The sequence below is a fragment of the Blennius ocellaris genome (genome assembly GCF_963422515.1).
Source record: "Blennius ocellaris genome assembly, chromosome: 5".
Taxonomy (NCBI): Eukaryota; Metazoa; Chordata; class Actinopteri; order Blenniiformes; family Blenniidae; genus Blennius; species Blennius ocellaris.
This window is the reverse complement of record NC_137654.1, coordinates 8514372-8541709: the sequence shown is the minus strand read 5'-3', so window position 1 is coordinate 8541709 and position 27338 is coordinate 8514372. Positions and strand designations below refer to the sequence as shown.

Genomic DNA, 27338 nt, shown 5'->3' with positions numbered 1-27338 from the left:
ATGTATATCATCTCCAGGGTCACGTAAAGACCAATACTGACATGAATCACAGTTCTGGATTTGGTATTCTCTGTGTTTTGGAGAACAGTACTGCATTTCGGTTAACTTGAAGAAGGAAAAAAATTGCCTTGAAAGGTTTTCGCATTTAGATTACAGAGCTAACATGGAGGAACTACCATTTATTTCAGTAGAAGAAGAAATCAGACAGACAGGAAGTTCTGCTAACCAGCAGCTAATGGTTTGCCGCGTATCGATGCAACTGTTAACTGAAAGTCTTTTAAGAACTTAGATACTGTCTCTCTACTTGTACCTGAGTTCTCTTTCCAATCAGGTTATAAATCATGAAGCCGATGTTCAGTCTGTAAGATTATCTTGTTAACAAAAAGCGACTGTCATAAACTTTTTGTGTGTCACATGAATTGTTCTCTTCAACACATCAAACACCAATAGAAAAAAAAAAAAAAAAGGCTTTCTTTGGAGAAAACCAAGGTGATGCCAACTTCTGGCATCTTCTTTCTTTCTGCTTGGCATACAAAGAAAAACAGCATCCCCGCAGCACTTTGTCCGCTCTCAATTTTCTTTTTTCTTTCTTTTTTTTTTATTCCCTGGAAGAGGAGGAAACTGTTATTTATGTCTTGTTACTTCATCACTCGGGCAGCGTGTCCAGGACATTCTGTCTTCACATCCGAAAAAGATTTCGCGACACTCGATTGAAAATACCGAGACGTGATTGAGTAAAATGACTGATTTTTTTTTATTTTTTTCTCTCTCATCTGCAGGAGTGTCCTCAGATCCTGCCCTCCACTCAGATTTATATACCCGCCGGGGTCATGAGGCCCATCACCCTGCTGGCCCAGAACCTCCCGCAGCCTCAGTCCGGACAGAGGAACTACGAGTGCATCTTTCACATCCAGGGCAGCACGCACAGCGTCCCGGCTCTGAGGTTCAACAGCTCCAGCATCCAGTGTCAGAAGACCACGGTAAGAGCACTACACACACACACACACACATAATACACACACACGTTAAAGACCAGATTGTGGAATAATCAAACCTTGCAGAATTGATACAATCTGCCAGTCAAGGTCATATACTGAGACCACAAGTAAACATCTTGGTCAATATTGAATAAAAGTACTGTGATACCACCACACCCGATTCCACATTCCAGCAGCTTGACTTCACCTGACATCCGACCACCAACAGATTCTGTTATCGTGACGGAGGAGCGTAAACAATGGGCTCGTGTCAATGGGGCAATCTGTTGTTTCCGTCGTCGACACCAGCGAAAGTTGAATCAAATGTTCAGTTCGCCCCTAATTTAGACCAGGGGCAGTTCTGTGCAGCACTTACTAATACTTCTATTCCCACAGGGAATGCATGGCCAGGCTATTTTTATCTAAAGACGAGGATATGCAAACCAGACAGTCTACTTTACAGAGTAACTCTTCCTTTAGACGCAAAACTACTCATTTTGATTGCAGGTATTTCACTTTATTGTAGGGATCCACCGATACCAGTACGGGGTGTTGGTGGATTGGAGTTTAGTGCTCACACATGGTATCAGTGCATCTCTACTTGATTTATTAAGCAGATCATAAGTGACAAGTCACAGATAATTAACAGCAGCTCCTGAAGCGCTGCTGGTGGGAAGTTATTGGATATTGGATTGCGTGAAGGGAAACTTTGACGTACGTTCGGTTATGCTAAGAGTGTGGTTAGTTTTAAGTTGACGTTGATGCATGCCGCTCAGCATTACTTTATGTTTTTGGGCTCGGTGGAAAGAAAGTCGTGTCGCCACTTGTACCGATTCCTCAGCCAACATTAAGGTCACGGTCACATTTAACACCTGCTGGCATAAGAAAAGTGAACGAACATACATGATTCTGTTGTCTATTTATTGATTCATTCATTCATCAACCACCATCAATTTGACTTGAGAAGCAAAGCAATTTTAAACACAACTTTTCAATGCGAATTCACCAAACTAATCAGATCATTGCTCAAATCGAGTCTCTCGTTTTAAACAATATTCATTAGATGCTGTACATTTCAGGTTCTTATTGTTGTCTTTGGTGTTGACAAGTTCTACTGCCAATACTGTAAATACTGTAAATAAGAATACAACTTTCCTGCCCATGATGAGACTTTACGACACAAAGAGAGTCACCATGAGCCTCAATGGTCAAATGCATTTGTTTCAAGGCTTTGCCACGTCAGTTCCGTCCCGTTAAAGCCGCTCTCTCCTCTTTCCCGCTGCTTCACCCCGCCTCCTCACCTTCACTCTAACTGTCACCGCTAATAGGCAGCGGCCATTTCCCCAATGTTCATTTCCCGAGCTCCGATCGGGGGCAGACGGCCGAAGGCGGGCGTTTTAACGACGGCAATTATGACTTAACTTAACGAGACACCGTGATTAACATGCGAGACAGGCGCCGCGACGCTCGCTCACTCAGGCCGCCGCCGCTACAATGTCGAGCTGTCGCAGGTACCCAGCTCCTTTTCTTCCTCCCGGCCCGTCTGACGCCTCTCAGCAGTCGCGGGTCATTCGAGCCGACTCCCGCGTCGTCGCCGGGCTGGAAAGGCGTCGCTCGCGTCGCCCGCTTTCTCCCCGGCGAAGGGGAGGATTGAGCGAGGCGTTGTGATCGTCAAAGTCCTTCCACCTCCGATGCTGGACGGTGACGCTAAAAAGTGGTCGCGGTAGTTATTGAAGTTGATTTCCCAGATCACCGTGATGGCTCCTACAGTTCCTTTGTGCTACTCAGAAAGGCAATTTGCGCATATTTAGTGCGCCCGTGTCTCCGTAATTGCTTCACACAACCCCGAGTTCTTTCAGATTTGACTTTTTCGGGGGTTGTTATTACTGCTTTTTGGCAGATCTGTCCTCGGTGACCTGACTACTTGAAAGCCCGTTGAATGGAGAAGGAGCCGAGAAAATAGTAATTGCCGAACATCAATTTGAATATTTGAATAACTTGGTCAAAGTCACAAGCGTGAGTCATTTTTCTAAATCCAAATTAGGCTCTCCCTCCTGAATTTGAATGAAAACGCCGCACCTTTAGGCAGGGGGAGGCGCAGACATAAGTTTCCACCTCGATCAACGTCTTGACACTGACGCCTGCCAGAAAGTGTCACGTACGAGCCTCCTTCTTTTTTTTTTTTTCAGAAAAGTCGAGACACTGTTTGTAATATAAATGAAAACAGCTGGCAAATCCTTGATCAAGCCTTTCAACTCGAGCACACGGGTGCTAGTTTCCAGGGTGAGGTTTGGCCGTAGGGCCTCGCGTCGCCCGACCACGAGCTTTTTCTGACAACATTTTTTTGCAATCTGAGTTTTGGAGGCCTTTCGGAGAGACAACATTTCTTATCTTCAGGTCACCAAAACATGACAGTGAAGCCAAATGCTGGTGGACAAACCAAGTTTCACAAAGATAATCAAAAAGGAAACTTTAAAAAAAAAATGAACGCCATGAGCAGCTTTCTTGTTTTGTTTTTTTTTTCTTTCAAAGTAGCCAACTTTTGGGAAATCCCATGATCTTTGCTGAGGTGGAAACCACTGAATTGCATTCCCATTCCTCATGTTGTTTTGTTCCGTTTTTAAAAAAAAAAAAAAGAAAAAACATAGGGTTTATTTAGCACATAATCTTACTTGATTTACATTTTACACAGCCTCCCAACTTCTCAGGCACTGGGATTGAGTACACAGAGCACATTTCGAGTTTCCTCTTTGTTATTTGAGGATCTTAAATGTATTGAAAGGCCTCCCACTCCTCTGAAACCAGCGCTCACTCCAGGAAACATCACCGAGCAGTTTGCTTCCCCTTGGTGTTGGATCCACTCAAATGCATTCATTACTACATCACTGCTACTGCTGAGAGCTGCAAATGCTGGAGGACACACACACACAGCACACACACACAACACACACACACATTCAAACACACCTTTCTCAGTGCGCTCAAATGTTTTCTGAAATCTCAACGTTATCTCTGCAGGAGTCTGGAAAAATAGTCAAAAATACAGGTCTCAACACAACTTTGCAGCTGTTGATGAAGGAGGAGGTGAAAGTGTGTGTGTGTGTGTGTGTGGGCGCACGCACGCACACACACACTGGTGCAGTGTTAAGGTTGTGTGAGCAAGCTGCCTCCTCTCCACACACACACACACACACACCTCCCACCTCCCAGCTCGTCAGGTGGGACTGTGATAGGATCCAATTAAGGGAGCTGTAGATAAAATGATGATGAATTGCTGTGGTGTGGAAGACTGACAGGCACAAACACACACACACACACACGCATGGCAAATGGAAGAGAAAGAAGCAAAAAAAAAAAAACAACAACAAGACAAAGAAGGAGAGAGCCAAAGAGGAGGTGAGGGAATTAAGGGAGCAAACAATGACGACGCCACAAAGAGCGCGATGGGAGGAAGAGAATGGGAGAATAAAGAAAAGACAGAGGGGAGGAAGGAAAGACTAAGCTCAGCAAGCAGACTGAGGGGAAACAAACAAATGAGGGAGAAGCAGATGGAGGGAGAGCGAGGGTGTATATGGAATATAAAAGACGTGCATGTGCGGGGAAGTGATGCTGGGAGGGAGAGGGAATCATGATCCGTGAAAAAGTGAAACTTGCTGAGATTAACTGGAACAGCAGCGGGAGGAAGGACGTCCGGGACGGCGGGGGATTGGCGACAGAGTTTCTCAGCCGTGCAGCGGTTCGTTTTTTTTTTTTACAGACGTACATTTTACGGTGGCGCGGTGGAGGAGTCGGACGGGAGGAAGCGACAAAACAAGGAAATTGATAATGCGACCTGGCTTGACTTGGACAAACCTGGTAAAGTGAGAGACAAATATGAAAAGTAGTGAAACGTGTAGCACGACTGTAAAAGGAAGACTTTCAATACGATTTAGGTGTCTGTTTATGTGACAGCTTCAAAGGTGGGTTTTTTTTTCCGAAAACGTTCTGACTCTGTCTCCATGGAAACGGGTGGGGGGGGGTGATACTGAACTTATCTGAAATGGCTGCTACTGAGTAGACCAAAAAGAAATCATGTAGAAAGACTGTTTGAAGGAATTTAAAATGATTACAGTGTACTCTGTAAACATTCTCTGTGATGGTTTGATTACATCAAAACTGCTCCCCCTGGTGGCCTGGTATGCTAACTACATCATTTCCATCTCTCTGTACACGGGCATAATTTTCAAAAATTTTACTTAAATATGTATTTTGAAGGGGGTTTAAATATATATATCCTTATCTGAAGTTTGGCATTTTAAATGCTACATGTTGAAACTACACAGGTGGCTTTTTATGGGGATCATGTTCTCAATATCGTTATTATCAACCCTGTTCCGATGTATTGAGGCGACACATTGATATAATGGTTTCCACTGATTCAAAGTTAAATATTTATTACCTAAATAAGCGTCTTAATTTTTTTTTATAAATAAATAAATATTTTTTGAATGAGAGCGTTAAATTATTTTCATCCCTAAAAGTATTTCAACAATAAGACATGTTGACCTCGTGTTATTGGATCTCTTCTCCATTTCTTATATTGTAGCATGAATTCAAAAAACTTCCGACTGTGGCGGCGATGTCCTATATTGAGGGTGCAAATGTTTTGCTTTCTCTTGCAACTTTGTCCCCATAACTTCTTACAATAAGTGCACGGAGGGGGGGAAAAAAAAAGAGAAAAGAAATGAGTTAGGGAACATTAATACAGCACGACAACAGACAGAAGATCCATCGGTGATTGAGAACCGGCACGCCGACGAGCATTGTGTTCAGTATTCTCAGCGGGGAGGTGTGTGTATATGTATCACAGCTGGCTGCGACTGGGATTGTAAAGGTAATAAATCACAGAGAAAATTAGCCGGCAGTAGATGTACACTCATCCATTCAATCTTACTGTCTCTTTGTGCATTATTTAGCCCCTCACCAAACACTGAAACATTGAACTTGCATACTCAAATACACCAGGGACGCCGCGATGTGCGTCGGTGTGCCCTGGATTGTGCTCACAAACACACACACACACACACACACACACACACACACACACACGGGCGAATGAGTGGGATGCATGCAATCTGTGGGAATGTCTATTGGTTTGTTCGTGAACACGCACGCACACACACACACGCACACACACACACACACACACACACACACACACACACACACACACACACACACACACACACACACACACACACACACACACCCTCCCCGGGGGATAGGAAGCCCATGGTGCAGCAGACATATGGAGATTCTCCACATGATCCTCTTCCTAATCATGTGGAGCCGACAGAGACTGTAGCATCAGCAACAACCAGCAACCTGCTTTACATGATTTATTACACCCACACACACATACACACACACACACACACAGACACACACACACACACACACACGCACGAACGCAATAACTTCCCCCTGTACGTCCACACATCTGGAAGACTCCCTTGGTCAATGTTGGGAGGCCGACTGTCATCCTGGACTGTCAAACATACCTGAAGACAATGCAGTTGATACATAAAATGTGTTTTTGTGTATTTAATTTACAACAGTTGAGTATTTATTTATTTATTTTGCAATCCAGTCAAGTAGATGATGTTTAAATTCCACACAGTGTTTCTAAAGACAGCTATTACTAAGGAGTCTTTTGATATGTGAGCGTCAGTTATATGGCCTGAGCTCACACAGTGCACTTTATCTCCACCGGAGGAATGTCTCTGATTTTATTTTTAGTAATGTGGTGTCTTGTATGGGCAGAGTGTGCACACCCGAGGCCCAGACTTCAGGTTATAGACCAGTAGTGTGAAACAGAATGCCTGCAGGCCAAAACCAGCCCACCAGACTCTCTATCACTGCCAGCAGGAGCACTTTAGGAAAGCGTGAAATTCATTATTTACAATAAAAAAACAAAACATGGTATTCCTAATTTGTCTTTAGGAAGACATCCCGATTGAGTTTCCTGCAACCACCCCATCATGCCCCCCATCCATCTTCTATACTGCTCCGCCGACGAGAGCCGACCCCATTGCGGTAAAACTGAGCTGGATTTATATAAATAAATGTGACCTTTGTGCTTTTGCCGTAGCTTTTACTTTTAGAAGCTGCACATTCGAGTATAATTAGTTGGGGGGGGGGGGGTTGCATTAAAATATTATCAGGATGATAATAAAATCTGATTATTGAATATCATCCAAGGGGTAGGATTAAATAAAGTGGTTACTTTTTTCAAATAAGCTCATTTAAGTTGAACGGAAGAAACATAATTTAGAGGGACTATAGCAAGGTCTACGTGTGTGTGTGTGTGTGTGTGTGTGTGTGTGTGTGTGTGTGTGTGTGTGTGTGTGTGTGTGTGTGTGTGTGTGTGTGTGTGTGTGTGTGTGTGTGTGTGTGTGTGTGTGTGTGTGTATCCGTAGTGTATTTTTAACACTCTCAGGTATCCTTCAACATGACTAATTACACGGGGGTGACCCGAACATGGATACACACACACACACGCCTCGCTTTTTTTTTTACCCACACCCCCTCTTCTCCAAACCCCTCCGCCAGCCAGCTGCTCTGTTTTGTTAACATCGGCAGTTTTCACTTCCTCCCGCTCTCCCTCTCTCTATCGCTCTCTCTCTCTCTCTCACACACACACACACACACACTCCTGCTCTATCTATTCATACGATCCGCGGAGACATGCAATCCATGGAGACGATTCATGTAGCGGGAGAATAAACGAGTGTGGGAGCAGATAACGAATGAACCCGAGCCAGGCTGCTGTGTTACTGTAATGAGGCCAGGGACGGCTTTGTGCTCACCTTGTACTTTTTACACCTCCTCCCCTCCCTCTTCTTTTTTCTCCCCATGTCACCTCACCCTTCCTCCCTCTCCTCCTCCTCCTCCTCCTTCTGCTCCCTCCCTCAACTCCCCCCCCCCACACTCTTAATTCCTTCCTTGTTCTTCTCCACCCATCCTTCCATGTGAGCCCTCACCGTCTCCCCTCTTTTCCCACTTTCGTTCCGTCCTCACTCTCTTCAGATCCCCGCTAATCTCCTCTCCTGCCGTCCATTATACGGCTCCCTCTCTCTTCCTCGTTATCTGCTCTCCAACTCTCCTCTGGACGCAACTTTCTTCAGCCACAGCCTCTTCTTTTCAACCTCTCCTTGCCTCGACCACATCCTCTCCTACCCTCTATTCCCCAGGGGTGGGGAAGGGGAAGAGAGGGGGGGGTTCTACACTATGAGTTGTCTCAGGTAGATTAATTACATGCAGTGACATGAAGGAGCTGGCCAGAGGCTTCCATAATGAGTCTGATTACTCATCTCCAGCAGCTCCAGGCGCTCAGGGGAGGGAAGTCAGGACAGCAGGCCAGCAGAGGGACCTCTCAGTAGACGGGGGGGGGGGGGGGGGTTGGCAGAACCTTTTACCTACAGCAACAGCAACAATAGAAACACTGGAACCACCATGCCAATAAGCTCAATATAGTTCGACTGCTTTACAATGAGAGGTCAGTGTTACATTCTTTTGTGCAAAAGCCCGACCAGACTGCTTTACAATCTGTGGCCAATGGTTCGGCTAACCAGCAATCCCCCCCCCTCAAAAAAAACCCCCAAACATTTCATCTCCAGTCGAACAAAAGAAAACACTTCAGTGGGGGATATTGATACACCGAAGCCAAGGATGAAACCCGGTGTGGCTTGGCGGAGACACAAACACACAATGAAATGCAGGAAATGAGGAACATTTGATGATCACGAACACAAAAGACAACAATCTTTCCTCATTAAGCGAATGGTTTGGGAAAGGAAACATGATTAAGGTGAGGTTGCTTTCAACCCGAGAGTCAAAACAACAATGAAGTGGAGGCTTTTGATCAGGCATTTTCTATTATCGAGGAACTATAGTCTCATTAGTTACCATGCTCCTTCTGTTCGTCTTTGAAGCCGTCGAAGTTTGCAGCCTTAGGCTGACATTCAGCGATCAAATTCAACTGATTTGACCTCAGAGGACTTGACTGCTCAGGAATGGGAGCTCGTTTCAGATTTTAATGAACAGTACATTGACTTTTGGTAGCAAGACAAAGGATTGAACAAACCTGAAGATATTGTGGTATGATATTGTGCTTTCAAACGCTTTTACGAGAGCATAGTGTTGTACCTTACCCAAAAACCAAGACGAGACCAAGACTGTCAAGGGGCAGAGAGACAAGATCATGATAACACAACTAGAGCAATAAGCCCAACACACAAAGGGCCACATGGGGTTCCACTGAAAACCCTCTCCCACTGCCTTTTCTCTTCAAAGTTCATTCCTTGTTGTCCAGCGTTAAATCAGCCTCCTCAGGAAGCGACTGAGACGGCGAGTGGCGCTCGGTGTGACCGGGCGGCACGGTGTCAGCGTGTGGTTTGTGTCAGCACTTTAAACCATGTGACAGTATGAATAAAGCATGATGCGGCGGGCAGCGGGGTGGGCAGGCACTGACAGGGGAACAAGCTCACCCTGTGTTTTGGTGACGGCGGACACGTCCAAGCCCTTAAAGTTTAATGGGGGCCACGCCACAGTGAGCGTGGGCATATGTACGTCTGCGGTTAGGCAGGACTCCCATACGCACGCCGTTAGCCGGTGGGACGCGATGGTGACGCTAATAAAGTCAATAGCCAGCCTCATGTGTGATGGATCCGGGTCACGCCGAACCAGTGGGAGGGGATTCACTTCCGTGGGCCCTCCCTTTGTGGCGATGCTTGAATCTCTCTTCTGTGGAGCAGCTGACCTCAGAGAATCCTGTGGTTTCATCACTTTCTGTTGATCACATCGCCTCAAACTTCCCACATTCCTTCTTCTGTGGTGGCGTACAATGTCTCCTTTTTCTATTTGTCCTCCTGTTTTTGGTGTTTTCATTCAGCTCGTTATCTTATCTTGTGGGCTGAAGCAGATCCATGACCTGAGCTTCACCCGTACTGTGTGTCAGCTCCAAACACTGTCCATTATAATTTACTATTGCCAACCAGAACATGTTTTTGGTGAACATGTTCATGAAAACACAGAAACAAAGAGTTTTCACCAAAAACATTATCTTATAAACAAAGCAATTCTTTTTAGATGCTTTTAATATAGTAAAAGTTTCAAGGTTTTCCTGACTAATCAAAAGCAAAGCGATCAATGACATATATCTTATTTTACAAGTCATACAATTTGTAATTGTATTTATTTTTTGTCTTACATCCTCAACTGGTCTGTGCTACTGAGGTCATAGGTAAATAACAAAATGCATAGTTGTGAATAATATCCATAGTTATGGACAATGATATGTTTGTTTCGGCTCTGATTGAGTAATACTGGTCCTAGAATAGAACCTTGGGGTACCTCATACATTCAGTACTACCTGAGTTTAAATGACCAGTAAATAGAGTACAAAGTGTTCTATAAAGACTTTATGTAGACTTCCTAAACCAATTTACAACTGGGTCACATGGGCCAACCCCCCCATTTTCTTTCCTCTTCAGGAGAATGTCATTATTTTCACCATCAATCGTGGCACGTATCAAAGCTGTGAATGACCTACAAAGAAACACAGACACCCTGTTTTTTTCTGGGGTTTTTTCGCTCTCTAATCTACTGTATGTCTCGTTGGAACACGAAACTTAACTGAGATCTGAAATTGTCTTGTCTTGTTATTTTACTGAAAAACTGAAAATTATACTTTGGATAAAGGTCGTATGATTACAATTAAAAAAAGAAAAAAAAACTTTGGGTATGCGGATGACTGCCGACATTTATTCTTGCGACGGGTTGAAATAACAACGTTTGTTGTCCATCATGCCTGGCAAAGTTTAGGCGGAAGAAGCCTTTTTCTAAAAATGTGAAGACTGTTTATTAATTTATTAATCAAGTCTTTCAGAAAACTACTTGATTTAGAAAGTGAACTTTCACTTCTTTGTTAAATCACATACGGACAAGAATATCTTACAAACCAGATCATAAAATACTTGTTTTTCAGGGTCAAATGAAATCCAAAAGTTCACTATTGTGCTGTCCTTATTATGATTTCAAAAAGAACTTTACATATTTGAACTGATTTTTTTTTCCTCACAATATTTCAATCTGAATTGCTATTTTCTTGTGGAATTCAATATTTTTCCATGTGTGTGGTTTACAACAATAAGGCAAGAAGCCAAGAGATCAAAACGTTCACAGGCTTCCATTCTGAAAGCTTCGTTTTGGGCGTGTAAAGAAATTGCTCAAGTCTACTCTTGTTTTTCCTGACTATGGTATGGACAGTTTAAGTACTGCGGAAATGCTTGACCTTGATAGGTAACAACTGCTTGATTCACGCTGAGACTTCAATACCAGATTTAGCGCTTGTAATCAGAATTAAGAAATGAATATATTTGACTTGTAAGGAACAGTTGCTAAGTTTTGTGACAGACTTTGTGATCTGTTCCCGGGATTAAAGTCAGCAAAGCTTTCCAGTTTGCCCGAGCATGATGTGTCTTGAAATGTTAGTTTTCACCACAAGATGGTGTTTTGAGTCACACAAAGAAGCAGAAGCATGAAGGATACTTTGACACATCGATATCTGAGGCCCTGGAATCTCTGCGTGGACTGTGCTGTTATTCCACAGTAACGTGTACATGGAGGAGAACGAATCAACTTTTTAGGGTGGAGAGGAGCAAAGTTCTGGCTATAGCGTGTGCGCGTGTGTGTGTCAGGCTGCATTGCCCGTGCGGGATGGTCGAGTGCCGTCGACCAAATCCAGTGTGTCAGCGAGCAAATTGGAAATGCCAATTTCACTTTACAACCGCCCCATATCTTATCTCTGCCTTCCCCTCGTCCCACCACTTAGCTCATGTGTAAATGTGTAAAACACACACACACACGCACACACACACACACGCACACACACACACCAGTGCTCAATCTCTGACGCCCTCATCTGTCCACATCCCCTCTCTTTCCTCCTCCTCTCCTCTATCTGCCCCCCGTCAGCCACCCTGCCCCCCCCCCCCCCCCCCCCTCCATGCCCGCTCAACTGTAACCCCATCTGTTATTTCTCCATGTGTATTTGAGAAATATGTCTGTTTTTTTTGTTTTTTTTGGGGGGGAGGTTGGGGGGGGGGTCGGGGGATGGATATATGCATGAATGCCTTCTTGGATCTGTGTCGCCAGTGAATCACCATGCAAATGAAACGATATCTCACGCAATTCCCAGTTTGCATCAGTTCTATTATAAATCAGCAGTTTTCTTCCCCGTGTGTTTGTGGTTCCTAGTACGACTACGACGGCGGCGACATCAGCGACCTGCCCGTCGACCTGTCGGTGGTGTGGAACGGCAACTTCGTCATCGACAACCCCTTCAACATCCAAGGTAGAGGGTTTTTACTGTCACCTATCATGCCCATTTTGCTGAGTCACTACTGCGCTTTGGGCTTAGTTGGTAGAGTGGTGGTATTTCAATCGGAAGGTTGGGGGTTCAATTCCTCATCTCTCCCTGTCAACATGCTCAAGTTTTCTGGAGGAAGACGCAACCTCAATTTACTCCATTGGTTAATGGAGAAGCCGCCTTAGGCTCGCATCAGAAGTTTGCAGGTTTGAATCCCACAGTGGACAGTCCTTGAGCCCCATTAGCTCCCTGGAGTGCAATGTCACAGGCCACCATATCTTTTTCCTTCAAAAAAAGAATAAAAATTTTCTCAAGGGGATTTATTAAGTATGATAACTTTATTTTAAAGGGTCATATTATGCTAAATTCACTTTGTAATGGTTTTCCAACAGTAATAATCGTCCCCATAACTGGAACGACGCCCCAGAAGTGAAGAAAGTGTGTCCTCTCTCTCCCTGGCTTGTTTTAGTTTTTAAAAAGTGTGTTGCTCCAACCAGCCAATCAGAAATCAAACCCTATAGAGTGTCATGGGGGGGTTCAGCCAATCACAATCAAGGTAGACCGGGAGGGCCTACCTTGATTGGGTGACCCTCCCACAGCTCTGCTCTGGCACATGGCACCACAAGAAGAAGTGCTTCCTCCTCCACCCAAGATGGGCATGTGTGGGCGGAGCCAGTCCAGTTCACACAGACACAGCAGATTCTGAACGCAGCTCCTATGATCCAATATTCTAATGGAGGAAAATCAAGGAACAGCTGGATTTGGGGCAATAAACCTTGAATACAATGTTTTTGGATCAACAAGCCCATGTGAAAATGTTGAAAAGCTGAATAATATGACTCCTTTAAAGTAAAGAATAGAGAAAAAGAATAGAGAAAACTCTTCTCTCTCCCGCGGCTGAGAGAAAAGACAGATATTTTTTGGGAATAAAGTTCTCGGCAAACCTTTCCTATCATGTCGTGCCCAACAACTATTGTGTGATTGGTAAGGATTCTGATAACAATGTGTTTAATGTGGAAAGCATTCGCACTACGAGGAATTCCGCAGATGAACGAAACGTCCAAACTAAACAAGTTTCTCGTGTTTTGTATCCAAGTAATTTATTTGCTATAAAGACGTTTTATTTCTCTTTCCTTGAAGCAAGGACACTATTTATTCCGTTCTACCCCCACTTGCATAAGAGATCAGCAATTTCATTTTTGACAGGCATCAGAGAGAAAAGGTGAAAGTGTATCATTTGTTTGGGGGGAGAAAAAAAAGGCAAAACACTTCCAGGGAGAGAGGCAGAGCGAGTGATTGATAGACGGCGATGATAGCAAACAAACATCCAACACAGAAATTAATAGGGATGGATGTTGGAGGGGAAGATAAACAAACGGAAAGAAAGATAGAGAGAGAGAGAGATAGGCAGGAGAAAGGATGAGGAGGACGAGCGATGGGCGGATGACAGGGTTGATAAATGCAGCGTGTAATGGCGGAGGGGGAAGATGCGAATGAAGGGATTGATAAAGAAAAACCCAAAGCGACACGGAGGGATGGCATTTATTATTTTTAATCGCTATTTGCGCACGGAGTGGGAAAACAATTACCAGTTCTAAATTCTTGATCAAGTGGAATGCATTGGGTTGGCGGAGGCTAATGATTTTAGACGTCCCATTACACAAGATAATACAAGTCCCGCTCTCAAGTGTGTCATACGGACTTTTTCCTTCTTCTTCTTTTTTTTGCTCGGAATGTCTGCACCGAGTCTCATTAACTAACACTTTCTTACTCTCCTCTTCCTCTGATGCTTTTTTTTTTTTTTTTTTGCGGGTGTTTATTCGTGCAATCTCGCGTGTTTTGTGTCGTGCGTCAGCTCAGTTTGATAAACTCACACACACAGTTCATTCTGCAGATTGCAAACAAATCAGCTACTTATTGGTCACGACCCAGTTCTCTTGCCCATGTCGGGATTGAATGTTGTGTACGCCGCGATGTATTGTAGCTGTCACAACAACTAGATAATCCTACTCTTTATGCAGTCAAGTAGATTGAGCCTATAGTGGGATTTTCACATACAGTGTGGCGTAGATGTGATAGCCGGTGTCTTCCTATCAGATAAGCACTGCAAAGTGAATATTTTTCTCTGTACATATATTTTAGTCTCATAAATAATCGGGATTATAGCAATTTAACATCTGGAATGGGATGCTGCTTTTTCTAAAAGTCAATGCTGCTAAAAGCGGTGTGTGTGTGTAGCAGTGATAAGGACTAAGTGACAAAATGGAAAATACAGTGGAGAAGTCTGAATGGAAATCTATTGTGCCTTTCAATCTTTTGTACCACATGCAGCACAATTTGTCATGTATTGACATTATCCGTATTTTTTTATTAAAAAATTTAGCAAAATTCATTATTCTTTAAATATGTCCACTATAACATTCAGAACACAACTGGGTGAATTGAATGATACTGTTCACGTCTGTGTTATTGCATACTTGGCTGGATGGGATATCGTCAGCCTTGTTTGTACCACGCAGCAGTCCGGCAAAGTGCACCCACACCCAAATCTGTTGCACCTATTCCACCGCAGAGTCTGGTGGAGATGTAGGTGGTTTTGCCTGGAAAACTTTCTCATTCCGAGAAGGAGCTTGTTGAAAGACCACGGTGTCTTGGAGCGCACCGATATTTCAATAAAGCATGTTAATAGAATAACCAGTGTTTTCAAAGTGGTGTATGTGATCAATAATGACAGGGTTCGTATGACCGACGAGATGTTTAAATATTGCGGGCTTGTCGATTTGTCACTGACCAATCAGCAGACAGCTGCGTTGTAGCGCTGTGCTTGGTACGTAAACTGAGGAGTTACGAAAACTAGTAGCGGCGGGGTACGGTACTTTCGGCACTATCCACGGCTTTTGTCTGTGGAAACATCAAAACCCGAATCGCACTGCGCAGTGGAAATCCGGCGATGGGCTGCCAGTGAACATTTTGTTGACAAATCTGGGATTAGATGCAGGAAAACTGGACACGTGTGAAACTCCGAGGAAAGTACGTTTGTTGCTGGGTCTGCGGCTGTTGGGTGTTCCTGTTCTCTCGTCATCAGCATCTTGCATCATTGGTCTAAGAAAGGAAAATGACCAAGAATTTGTTATTACACATGTTCCCATTGAAATTCTATCCTCACATTATGCATGACTCAACCACTGCCAGCAGGATAGTGGTGCAAAACAGTTTACGAAAGCGCCATTTGCACAAAGTTTCACATGAAAACTGTTCAGTTCTCGATATAAAAATGTGTTATCAAAAGATTACTGATATAGTTGTGTACTGAGGCGTTTGAGTGTGTTATAACTTTGCTTGTTTGAGGGTTTTTTTTTACCTTGGATGTTTGTTTTAAACCATGGTTGTGTTGTGTCTTTTTGATTTTATAACGACTGCTTCTTCTTTTTTATATTTGTGTTGTGACTTTTTCATCACGGCGAACCTTCTGACACGCCGCACTGTGAAATCCAATTATATTAAGTTCAAGTGAGCCCATGAGGACTTGATATATGTGTTTGTGTTATTATGGCATTGATGAAGCAGGATTTGACTTTTTAGATGGCGGAAAGTTTTCACAGGTTGGGTTGGCTTCACATGTTAATTAAAAAAAAAAAAAAAAGATGCAAATAAAAATCTAAATACTAGTGTTAGTATTGGTGTGACTGAACAACCTCATCAACGCCTCGCAGATTATTTTACACCAAAGGCTCACTGAATACCCATTTCCATTAGATAAGTTCCGTGTAATTCTCAGTGTTAAAGGTCTAATACTCTTTAAAAACATGTTTTATAAAAGTGTCGTCACTCGCACAAATCTCATAATGGCCCTCTCCTCCTATTTCTCCTCCAGTAATCCCTTCCTCTCGCCGCGTTATCCGTCTGCGGCGCCGGCCCGGCCCGGCTCTGCCCCGGTGCAAAGCAGAGATGTTCTGTTAATTAAATCATTCATTTGGTGCAGATTAATTAGCGCCGCGCTACTTTTTAAGCCGAGCCGTGGCTAATCAGATTAGGCCGAGCCGAAGGGCCGCGGCGGGCTGACGGGTACAAGGAGAGGCTTTGAAGTTCGGCCTTCCGTCTGTCTGCGGGAGAGTCGGAGGAGGGCAGAGACTCCTCCACGCTCCGATGCTCGTTTTTTTTTCATCCTCTTCTTCTTCTTCTTCTCCTACTTCTCTCTGTTTTTTCCACTCCACCTCATCTCAAATCTGTTTAACCGGTGTGACGGCAAACAGACCTGCCTGCAGGTCCCGACAGCGGCGCGTCAGCCGAGATAATGATGACGGCGATTAGCAGATGACAAAACATGAAGGCATCTCCACCGCTCTCTCCTCCGTTTCCCCTTTTCTCTCGCTCTCTTTTGTTTTCTTCCCGGCCCTCGCGGGGCGACACCGTCTTTTAAATTCATTACAGCCCGTGTTGCTGTTTTGTTAACAAGCGCAGCTAAAAACTTCCCCTCCCTCTCTTTCCCGCTTCCTTTCATCTCTCTCTCTCTCTTCCTTCTCAGGTGTACCAGGCTTTCATTTATTTGATTATTTATTTATTTATCGACTTATTAATTCATGGGGTTTTTTTTTTTTTACTTTTAATGACTTTTTTCCACTTTGCAGAGTTGAGGGAAACGTGTTCTTTTTTTCTTCTCTCTTCTTTTTTTTTTTACATAATAAATTCCCATTTCCCCTTTGGTGCGTCTGAAGACATTACCTGTTGAATTAATTTCTGTGATATCCCTCTAAGGCGGCTTGCTTATTTATTTTTTTTTGTGTTTTGTTTTTTTTTTTTTATCCACCCATCGCTATTTACCTGCAGAAACAGTTATTTTCTCATCGTCACAGCCTTGGAGTGGTAATAATCACCTACTGAAGGTTTGAGGTGTTCTGTGGGTGATTAACATTCATTTATGCTGTTCCTCTGCTCTCGCTCAGGCTCAGAGACACATAAACTCCTGATTACTTTTTTTTTTTTTTTTACCTACCATCTTTCAAATTCAGGGCTTATAAAACTTCTCCATTCTTTAAAACTATTTTATATTACGTAATAGACCTTTAGCTATCCCAAGTGACCTATACTGCAAACCATACATAACAAATAATCATAACAATGGTGTCACACCAGATCATAGAGTGTTTCTTAGCATCAGCCAAATTCTCATTCTCCTCCACACTATTTCCTTCCGCCTGTCTTCCAGCCTCTGTAGCAAAAGTTCATATTGCCATTCAGAAGTGCGAGGTTCTAAATGTCCTCATTTAATATTGTTCCTACAGCAGTAATAAAAGGCGTATAAACCACTAAAAAACAAAGTGAAATCTTAAAATGTCCCATTACCCCAATTGGTAGCTGGTCGCTAAGGGGTCCAATTTGTTAACTAATAAGTACACGGACATAAAAGTGTTTGGTCTGGTACTAGAAGTGGGGTTAGACTGAATGCAACATATTTAGTCGGTTTCGATATGTATGCAGTGGGTTTTTTCCATCGGGGAACGTATATCTGCTTGGTTAAGTTTGAAATATTCATTGTTCTGTACGTTCTACCGTGCACCGTGAACTTTGCACTCGTTCGGCAAACATGTGAGATTAATTGGTCTGTTCCTGGTTTGTCTCTCCTCGCCAGCCCACCTGTACAAGTGCAGGGCGCTGCGGGACAGCTGCGGGATGTGCCTGAAGGCCGACCCCAGGTTCGAGTGCGGTTGGTGTGTCCAGGACAGGAAGTGCTCCCTGAGGCAGGAGTGCACCGGAGGGGGGAATTCACACCTCCCGCTGCAGCTGTCCGAAGGCGGAGGGTGGATGCACGCCACGTCTGGGAACAGCCGCTGTACCCACCCCAAGATCACCAAGGTAAGACAGTGGAAAACAAATTGCCAAACTGGGAAGGAATGTCCGTCCCCTTTTTAGATGCCGGCACCCGAAGCAACTTGGCCACAGATGTAGACGCAAAATATCTGCCGTAACTTCTCTAACCACACCAACTCTCTATGGTGTCGCAAAATGGACTCCCTTTAAAATGTAACTGAAATTGCTACGAGAAAAGTTTCTCTTTGTACAACGGTTAGTGTCTGTGCAGCAGTTTGTGAGAGTTTGAGTTTGACGCCGCAGTGCAACCTGATGGAAAAACCAGCAGGAGCTCTGACCTCTGCGCTGTGCTCAGTCAAAACCACAGCACATCCGAACCTGACCACGTCAACAGTGCCTGGAGGGAAAGCCTGAGCAGCCGGGACTCTTTGAATTAAAGTTACACCTTTTATAAGATTGTTTACAAGCTATTTTGCTGTTCCTGCATCACCATCAACTTTTTATACTCACTAAAAAACTACAAATCACTGCGTGCAGTTATAAATACTTCTTTTCCCGTGTGAACAGAGCAGGGGAAGTCAGCAGTTTCAGATACTTGAGGATTTTTGTTTAACTGTTAATATTTGGATGAATGATGTGACAAACAGACCTGTTATTACTTTATGTTAACTCTTAAACCAAAGGTAAAATATTCAGAAAAAAGTCAATTCTCGTAAATTGCATAATCAATTATTGTACTGTAACGTTGAATAATATGTAGTACTTTTAGTCCTTTGTGAGGCAAGTGACCATTTATGGTAAATTTTAAATTTTTCCTGTAAAAATAATTGAAAATGATTTGTCCTTTGATTGACTGGTGAGCTGTACAGATTGTACCCTAACCCATGGATGGATGGATGGATGGATGGATGGATGGATGGATGGATGGATGGATGGATGGATACCATCCCACAGTCCAATCTGTAGACTCAGTTTACAGAAGAAAGATGAGCGAGAAACGCTTCTTTTCCCATGTTCATTTGCTCGCGTGTCGTGATCGGAGGGAGCACTGAGCCTCGACACGCTCAAAATCGTAGATCGGACGTGTTGCTGGAGGAAGTTATCAAGCATACCTGAGTGAAATAAATCAGAATTTGACAGAAGAATAAAGACAAGCCAGCCAATCACAAAGTCAAAGTTTGAGGTACAACAAAAAAAAAGAAATCTTTTTGCCTCGTTCCTTCAGTTCTTTTGTGTTCTTTCATCGAACACTAAAGTCATTGCAAAATGACGACACAAACGTACCGCTGAGGGAAAGCTGCACAAGTCAACAGAGTGTCGTCGGGGGCAACGTCACGTTGCGAGGAAGAAAGGGAAAAGGGGGGGAAAAACAAGCCCCTCTGACATCGGCACTTGACAACAACCCAAAAATTCCTCTGATCACGCCGGTCTCCAGCGATCTGGTTCTGAAATCACCTGCGCTGAAGAGCGGCACAGCCACTTTGGAGCGGGGCGTCATAATCCCGTCAACTCGTGAAGACTGTAATGTCACCCGTGGAGATCCAAGGCTGCTAAAACCTTGACAGGGGGTTGCGTCAGCTCTCTTTGTTGAAGCCCCCGTGGTCACAAAAGCCCGACGTGTCCTGAACCCCCAATGAAAGCTGCTCCAGTTTAATGCGCCGCTATTAAAACACACACACACATGTTGGGACCTTGCGCCTGCCCTTGGCACAGAAATGGTATTATTACTCACTGTTACATCAAACTGGGCCCCCGGGGACCGAGCCATGTGAAAGTTTGTTTATTTTTTATTTTTATTTTTTTTATTTCCTCCGACTGTCTTTTAGCTGTGTTTGTTTTTTTAAAAAGGATGTCTTTGTAGTGATGTGGGAGACTGTCGGGGGTCAAAGCCCAGCTAGCGTCTCTCTCTCTCTCTCTCTCTCTCTCTCTCGCTCTCTCTCTCTCGCTCTCTCTCTCTCTCTCTCGCTCGCTCGCTCGCTGCACTCATGAGTTTCTTCTGTTCTTCTATTAGTCTGTGTCCTGTCTTCTTTTTGTGGCTCAGCTTTCAGTAGGTGTTTTCACAGCGGTTTAAAAACATGTGGGAGGGTGAGCTCCCGCATAGGAAGCAGAGGTTGAAGTCTTCATGTGTCAGTTCGATGTTCGTGGTCTGTTAAAGGGGTCACGTTATGCAAAATCCACTTTCCAACAGTAATATGAGTCCCCTTCCCTGGGAGCGCTGCCACAGAAGTGAAGAAAGTGTGTCCTCTCTCTCTTCTGGCTTGTTTCAGGTTTTAAAAAGTGCGTTGCTCCAAGCAGCCAATCAGAGATCAAACCCTATATAGTGTCATCGGGGGTTTAACCAATCACAATCAAGGCAGGCTCCTCCCCTTTGACTCCTCCCATAATTAGGCAGCTCTGCTCTGGCACATGGCACCACGAGAGGAAGTACTTCCTCCTCTTCCCATAGATGAGCATGTGTGGGCGGAGCCAGTCCAGCTCACACAGACACAGCAGATTCTGAATGCAGCTCCTGTGATCCAATATTAAAATAGAGGACAATCAAGGAGAAGCTGGATTTGGGCCAATAAACTTTGAATATAACGTTTTTGCACCGAGACCCAAGTGAAAGTGTTGAAAAGCTGGACAATATGACCCCTTTAAGCACTGATATAACAGTTTTATGCTAGGATTAAGGCTGGGTTTTGGTTCGGTTTAGAGTGAAGCAACTCTTTATGGTTTATATTCATGGCATAGCGCAGTGGTTCTCAATTATTTTCTGTCATGCCCCCCCTAGAGGACAAAAAAATTTTCAGTCCTCCCCCGAATTGTACTACCATTGAGAACCTGATAATATTTATTTATTTATCTGTATAAACCACTGTATGAGTTGTTGGCACCAGCATTCTGCATACAATCGCCTGATTATCAAAATAAATTAATAAAATGAGCTGGAGGCCCTTTTTTATCGTTCAAGCATGAATAAAGACACTAATACTGAAAGTTGCGCCTGCCTCACGCCCCCCCGACACCCAACCACGCCCCCCCAGGGGGGCTCGCCCCACCATTTGAGAAGCACTGGCTTAGCGGTCAAGGTTGGGTTGTCATTTGCATTTGTCCCAAAAAAAGCCTAATTCCTACTCCAACCACAAACGACAGGCAAAGGCTATACGTTGCCATGAACCACATCCGCAAAGTAGCATCACTGGCAATCTTTGTGACGAATCACTCATTATGAAAGCAAAATAATCACGAGCAGTGAGTTTCATGTGGTTTCACTACTAATCCACCTATGCCGGTGGCTTTAGACGTCTGTTCAGACGCTGCGCACTGCCCTGTATGTACTGTGGGTGCAGTAGTATACACCAGCCTTAACAGTTCAAATATAAATCATAGTTTTACCTTCCACTTATGTCTTATTGCGAGATCTTCTCAAAAATGAAAATGAAAAACAAAATGTCCTTCGTCCTTATTAAACAGGTAAAATGACTGTACATACATCTTACATATTGTACTGTTAATGATCTTTGTTTAACGTTTATCAATCCAGGTCATCTCATTTAGACACTTTTTCTCAGTTACAAGAGAAAATAAGTCTATCAGAAAGTGCAATGGTGTGATGTTTGACGTCTTTTGGAACTTTTCTCGAGCTTGTCCAATCGCCCATTAAAATCATTCTGGGGAGTTTTAGGTCCCGTTGGAGTCGTTTCCAGGTTGATTTTGCACAATGACAGGAAACTGCTTCCTGATTCTGAGCAAACTGAGTGAACAGAGAGATGAAGTCCTGCTGAAGGCACATGGAGGTGGATAAATCTGGGCGCAGCACGCCAAGAATCGGTTTATAGGGTTCTTCCAGTGTGAAATTGGTTACGGTTACATTTGGGAAATTCTCACAATGACTCTCCTTGTTTTCTATCCATTGATTGTTTATTCACTTTGACTCTATGACGAGCTGATTAGACTGTCTGGTTCTCAGGTATTTGGAGACGATGTCGACTCTCAGAGCAGGAACGTTGTGACGAATTGATTGAGAATATCAGGATCCAGGAACTTTATTTGAGTACAAAAACTTTAGTTTGAACTAAAATATATTTCCTCCAAATGAGTCAAGATTAGGATGAGACTGTGATTACTGACTTGTGCACCCTCCCAATACTGAACATACTGTATATATATATCAATGTGAAGGACGGAGTGTGTGTGTGTGTGTGTGTGTGTAGATCCAGGACAGCACATATGATGCATCAGACGTGTGCAGGTTTCTGGCAGCCTGTTTATGTGTCGCCATAAATGTATGCATTTGCAAATTCATGTGGACGTGAGCGCACACCTGTTTATCTGTGTTTATGTTTCCACGCTGGCTGTGTGCAGACACGTCGGCGCAGGAAATTGGAAGGGAGCGCCAGAGTGATGTGTTTCTATATTGTAAAGCATGCATACATGTGGCGTGAAGCCGGCGGTAATAAATATACATGGAATGAAATGGGAAAAGCAAAATACCTCTCGATATGGACAGTCTTTTTCAAATTACACGTTAAAGTTGCTTGATTCAGGAAAGGAAAACATTGTGAAACACTTGTAGTTGGATTTTCTTGTAAATATGTGAGTAGAATGAATTGAATTCCCTTTTAAAAGAGTTATGATAATTGTGAGAACACAAAACTATGACGATAAATCCAACTGAGTCGCATGGAAGATGCATTTAAACAATTCCACACATTTTCTGATTTTCTGTATTATGCAGACTAAGGTGTGCCCCTGGTGGTCAAATAAATATACGGATGGGTTCTTATACCCTTGATGTAGATCATTTATCTGTTCTAAATATGTATTTCTCAATTAAATTTCACACTTTATTGTCCCAGAAAGTTAATTACAGCAGACGTTTTATAATTACACAGGGTTTGAACAAAACAAACAAACAAAAAAGTTTATTTCTAAGAGAGATTTCAAATACAGCAGGGATTTTTTTAGGTGTTATGTTTATGATTCAGTAAAAGTGACTACCATTTTTCTTTTCAAAAATGTTGTTATTAGGAGGTGAGGCAGACCAGACAGCATCATCTTTTCACATCCATAATTAAATATGGCTGTACCTTTGAGATGCTTTGCAGTCAAAATAAATAAATAGATAAATATATAAAAATCATTTTGAAGAGAAAAGTAAAAGGGAAACGTTCCACCTTTTTTATACATGTGTGGACCAAAAAAACCGACTTTAGGCAAAACAAACAGCAAGAATAAATTAATAGCAGAAGTAACGAGAAAAACAATGGAAATCATAATGAGCCAAGTATTAAAAGGGAAACACATAAGTAAATTATTGTTAATAGTGTAAAATGATGAAGAATGAATAGATGTTTGTGGGAAAAACAGCAGGTGTCCAGTTTGAAGTGAGTTCATGTGCGAAACAAAAATCCTTTTTTTTTTTAAACAATAGCACGGTCTGACGATCCACCCGTCGTAGTGCAGATTCCAAGATATTTGAAGAGAATCATGCACGGTGTGGATCAAGAACGCCGGGATCAAAGTCTGGACCTCCCTCTGGCTACCTTCCCCGCCGTCTCACAGCTGCCGGCCCTCCGGGGCCCCACATGACGTCCGCTTCCGCTCAAACCACAGACGGATTACCGGCGTTCTGAACACTCACGCTAAGAAGCTGTTTCTGTGACCACGGCTGCAGTGACGAGCGTCTGATGTGGCTCCCATGTGGTTGGGTCTGTAACACAGAGTGACGACCAGTACTTTACCTCCAGAGACATTTGCGGTCTGTGTTTATTTGGGAGAAGTGGCCAAATAAAAGACAGCTGACGTTTGGCCGTAATAACATTTGGTGGATCTATTTCCCTGAAATGCTCCATGATAGATGAATTCAGTTTGGCATTGCGAACCTCAAAACAGATTACATTTTGAGGGTGTGATTGCAAGAAAAAGTCTCAAGTGTAGTTCATGTCTTTCTACAAGGTTTCCTCTGCAGTGCTGGTTACTGCAGCGTCAGCGTTGACTTGAAATGACCGGTGCGTTGCCAGATACGTCTGGTAAATCATCCGCGATCGGTTAAAACAAATCTGACCCCCCCCTCCGACCGCATTAAAATAAAAAAATGCAGCGTCAGACTGAATAAGCCAGTGGAAGCAGTCATTCTGAATGTCATGCTGTTAGCCAGTCAGAGTCCAGTGGTTAGCGGCTGGTGGTTGGCAGACATTGTGTTGGACGAGCGCGAGTCCTTCGCCCTTGTGGTCCTCGTGTCACTTCAACACGCAACAATTATTTCAGACTCCCCCCCCCCCCCCCCCAGTTTGCACGTCCTCGGGCTTCTTAGTGAATGTGGTTCTGTTGTATCAGATTAAAGCGCTCCAAACCGCCAGAGGTCCATTTTCAGCTTCAGGGAGGCTGTACTTTACATAACCCAGGAAGTAAGTGGTGGTGGTGATGATGATGATGATGATGGTGCGGCTGAATGTACTGGCACCGTGTCAAATCACTGCAACACGAGTCCAAAGCTGCTTGAGGTCCCATTTCCACACTGCGGCGTCTCCGCACGCCCGCAGGCTCGCTGAGTGCCGGTTATCTTGTTTTGTGGTGGCGCACTTCTCCACTTCCACGGTTTCCGGGCTCCGCCGTCTGCACCGCGCCAGGGTCCCGTTTCAGAGCCGGACCTCCTCGTGTGGCGTTTTCCAGGGGACGCGTCGCTCCCTCAGGACCGCCATGATGGATTCTTTGTTGAATGGTGAGGTGTTGGTGCAGAGTTGGTTAGACTCAGCAAGGTATTAGGGATGTGAGGACTTCCTCTCCTGTTTCATACAGAAACCTCAGCTTTTTGACAAAACGCTCTGCGGAGCAGCGGACACTCATAGTTGTTGAGCGACTTAAATACCACGGTGTATGGCTTGACAGGTATTTGGTGAATAGCTATGTATGCCTTCACGTATTTTCTCTTTTCTTCTCCTTGGGCAAGTCGGCTACTGCAATGTTGACATGTTTCGACTGGATTCTCCCATCAGCTGATGAGGTTTCTGACAAAGATGGGATAGTTCAGTCAAAACAAACTGAAGCCATAATGAACTTAATTCAACCATGTATGCTTTTATTTAAATGACTGGAGACACGGTGACGAAGAGATTTGTCTGAATACCATCCTTTCAGCCGTCCATCTGACCTGAACCTGGTTTTATTGTAGAGAACAGTTTTGTCTTTTTAATCAAAACGTAACTTGAGATATTTTGCTCAGCCCTGACATTAATGCATTTGGTTCGTTTTTAAATGGAATTATCATTGTGTGCACTGACAGTTTACCATTAGTCTTTTCGTCTCAGTGATTCAAGGATGAACAGAAGACACCGTTCCCTTGACTTTAGCTTTGTCCCATTTACCTGAATGTCACATGAATATGCTGCGAGACAACATGACAAGTCGAGATATTTACTTTGCATATGTTAAAGTCTAAAGCTGAACGCTCTCTGAGAACGCTGTGTCTCTTCCACCTGGAGCACAGCCTCAGTTTCCTTTTTTTCCAAAGTTTTCTAAACGAGTCACGGAGGTTGTAATTGTCGCTTCTTTGTAATTCTGTAAAAAGAAATAAAACTACATTTTTGTCAATAATTTTGCCAATAAATCAGCATTTAAAAATCCAGTTTAAAGCCCCGACAGTGCAGTTCATACAATTAGCTGAAACTTGGTGTTGTTTAGTAACCTGCTGCTGTGCTGTTTGTTCTACAGTCTGGTTTTTTTTTTATACTCTGTAGTTAGCACTCATGCGAAGAAGAAAATGTTACTTTCACTCTAAGTGCAATCTTGTCCACAGTCTGTGTTTTCCATCCAGGCCCCAGTATTTCTAAGAGAAGGCCACTTTATAGGAGACCATTATTCTCCGGGCAAAGTTTGTATTCTGGCTAATGTGTGTTTCAAACTGCCTTCCCCTGTAATGTCTGAAAAATGCTTTATATATTGCAGACACCGTTGTACATTAGTGGTGGACACAGACGTGAGCGACTGGTGTAAATGTAACACAGCGATGTATGGGGTCTACATGAAGGGATGGTGAAGCTTTCTGCCGTGGCCTGGTCGCTATTATCTAAGATCATAGTGTGAAAGTATAGGTTGCCATATTCTTCACTGGCCTTTTTGTGAATATCCCCACAGATAATGATGGCAATCCCTTTAACAGCACCCGTCTCTCTCTTTTTCTGTCTCTCTGTGTGTGACTGTGCCAGTGTTTATATCAGCCAGCCACCAAGCCCTGGGATATAGTGCCTTTTTTTTTTTTTCCCCCCCTGTCGTATCATGGCTTCATTCTTCCCAAACCATCTGAAGCCCCATTTCCACACCCTGACATCTGCTGTCCATATCGTACCCTAGAGCTTAATGGCGACTCGCTCTGGTCAGTGTTTACCAGCCATTGTGTTTGTGGGACCAAAGTGGCGAGGCTCTGCCGGCGCCCGAGGTTCCAACGTGAGTCAGCTTCCAAATAGTAGGCAGCATTATCCCCAGCCAAACTGCTCTCTTTCTGCCCCCCCCTCCTCCCGCTATCGCACTGCTAATTCACCACAGATACTGTTGTTTTGGGGGGTTTTCTGTGTGACAAATCCCAAGATGCAGCACTGGCGTCTCCACACTAATGGAATCAGTCATTGCGAGGATTATCTTTTCCTTTTTTTTCCCTTTTAAACACGTTGTTGTTGTCCATTTCGCTGAAGGTTAAAGCATGGTAAAATTGTCTCTTTTGTAGTTTGCTGAATTCCATCCAACTGTACGCCTTCCAATGTGATATATCTTCCAAAATGTGGATCGTGGACGCAATCTGTCTGACTGTTATTTGGTGGATCGTTGGCAAGCCGAGGATCAGGTTCATTTAAAAAACAGCAATTAGGTGATTACATTGGATTTAGAAAGATTAAGAAATCAGATGTGCAATTTTATGCCACTGTCTCATCTTTTTAGAGGATTAATAAATGTGGAAATGTGGGACGGTAGTGGTGAATCACAGTCGTGTGCAAGTATACATCTGTAGACTCACCTTTCCTGTCAGGAAACGCCTCAGTTTGTTTGATTACAATTAGCTTTTCCAATTACAATTAGCTTTTCTTTTTTTTTTTCTTTTTTTCCAAGGTAGAGACTGCACCATAAGTATTCCGTCACTAAGTATTTATAGCAATCAGTTATCGTAA

The 27338-nt window shown here is 43.6% G+C and overlaps 1 protein-coding gene across 2 annotated transcripts in view; it reads left to right on the top strand.

Annotated features, from left to right (window-relative positions):
* LOC308130274 (plexin-A1-like) overlaps nucleotides 1-27338 on the top strand; it is a 137869-nt gene that overhangs the window by 40772 nt on the left and 69759 nt on the right. For both annotated transcript variants that reach the window (XM_080496522.1, XM_080496521.1), the window contains exons 6-8: nucleotides 780-980; nucleotides 12276-12372; nucleotides 18017-18240. In XM_080496522.1, the coding sequence (XP_080352648.1) occupies nucleotides 780-980; nucleotides 12276-12372; nucleotides 18017-18240 (522 nt within the window). The remainder of the gene's footprint in view (nucleotides 1-779; nucleotides 981-12275; nucleotides 12373-18016; nucleotides 18241-27338) is intronic.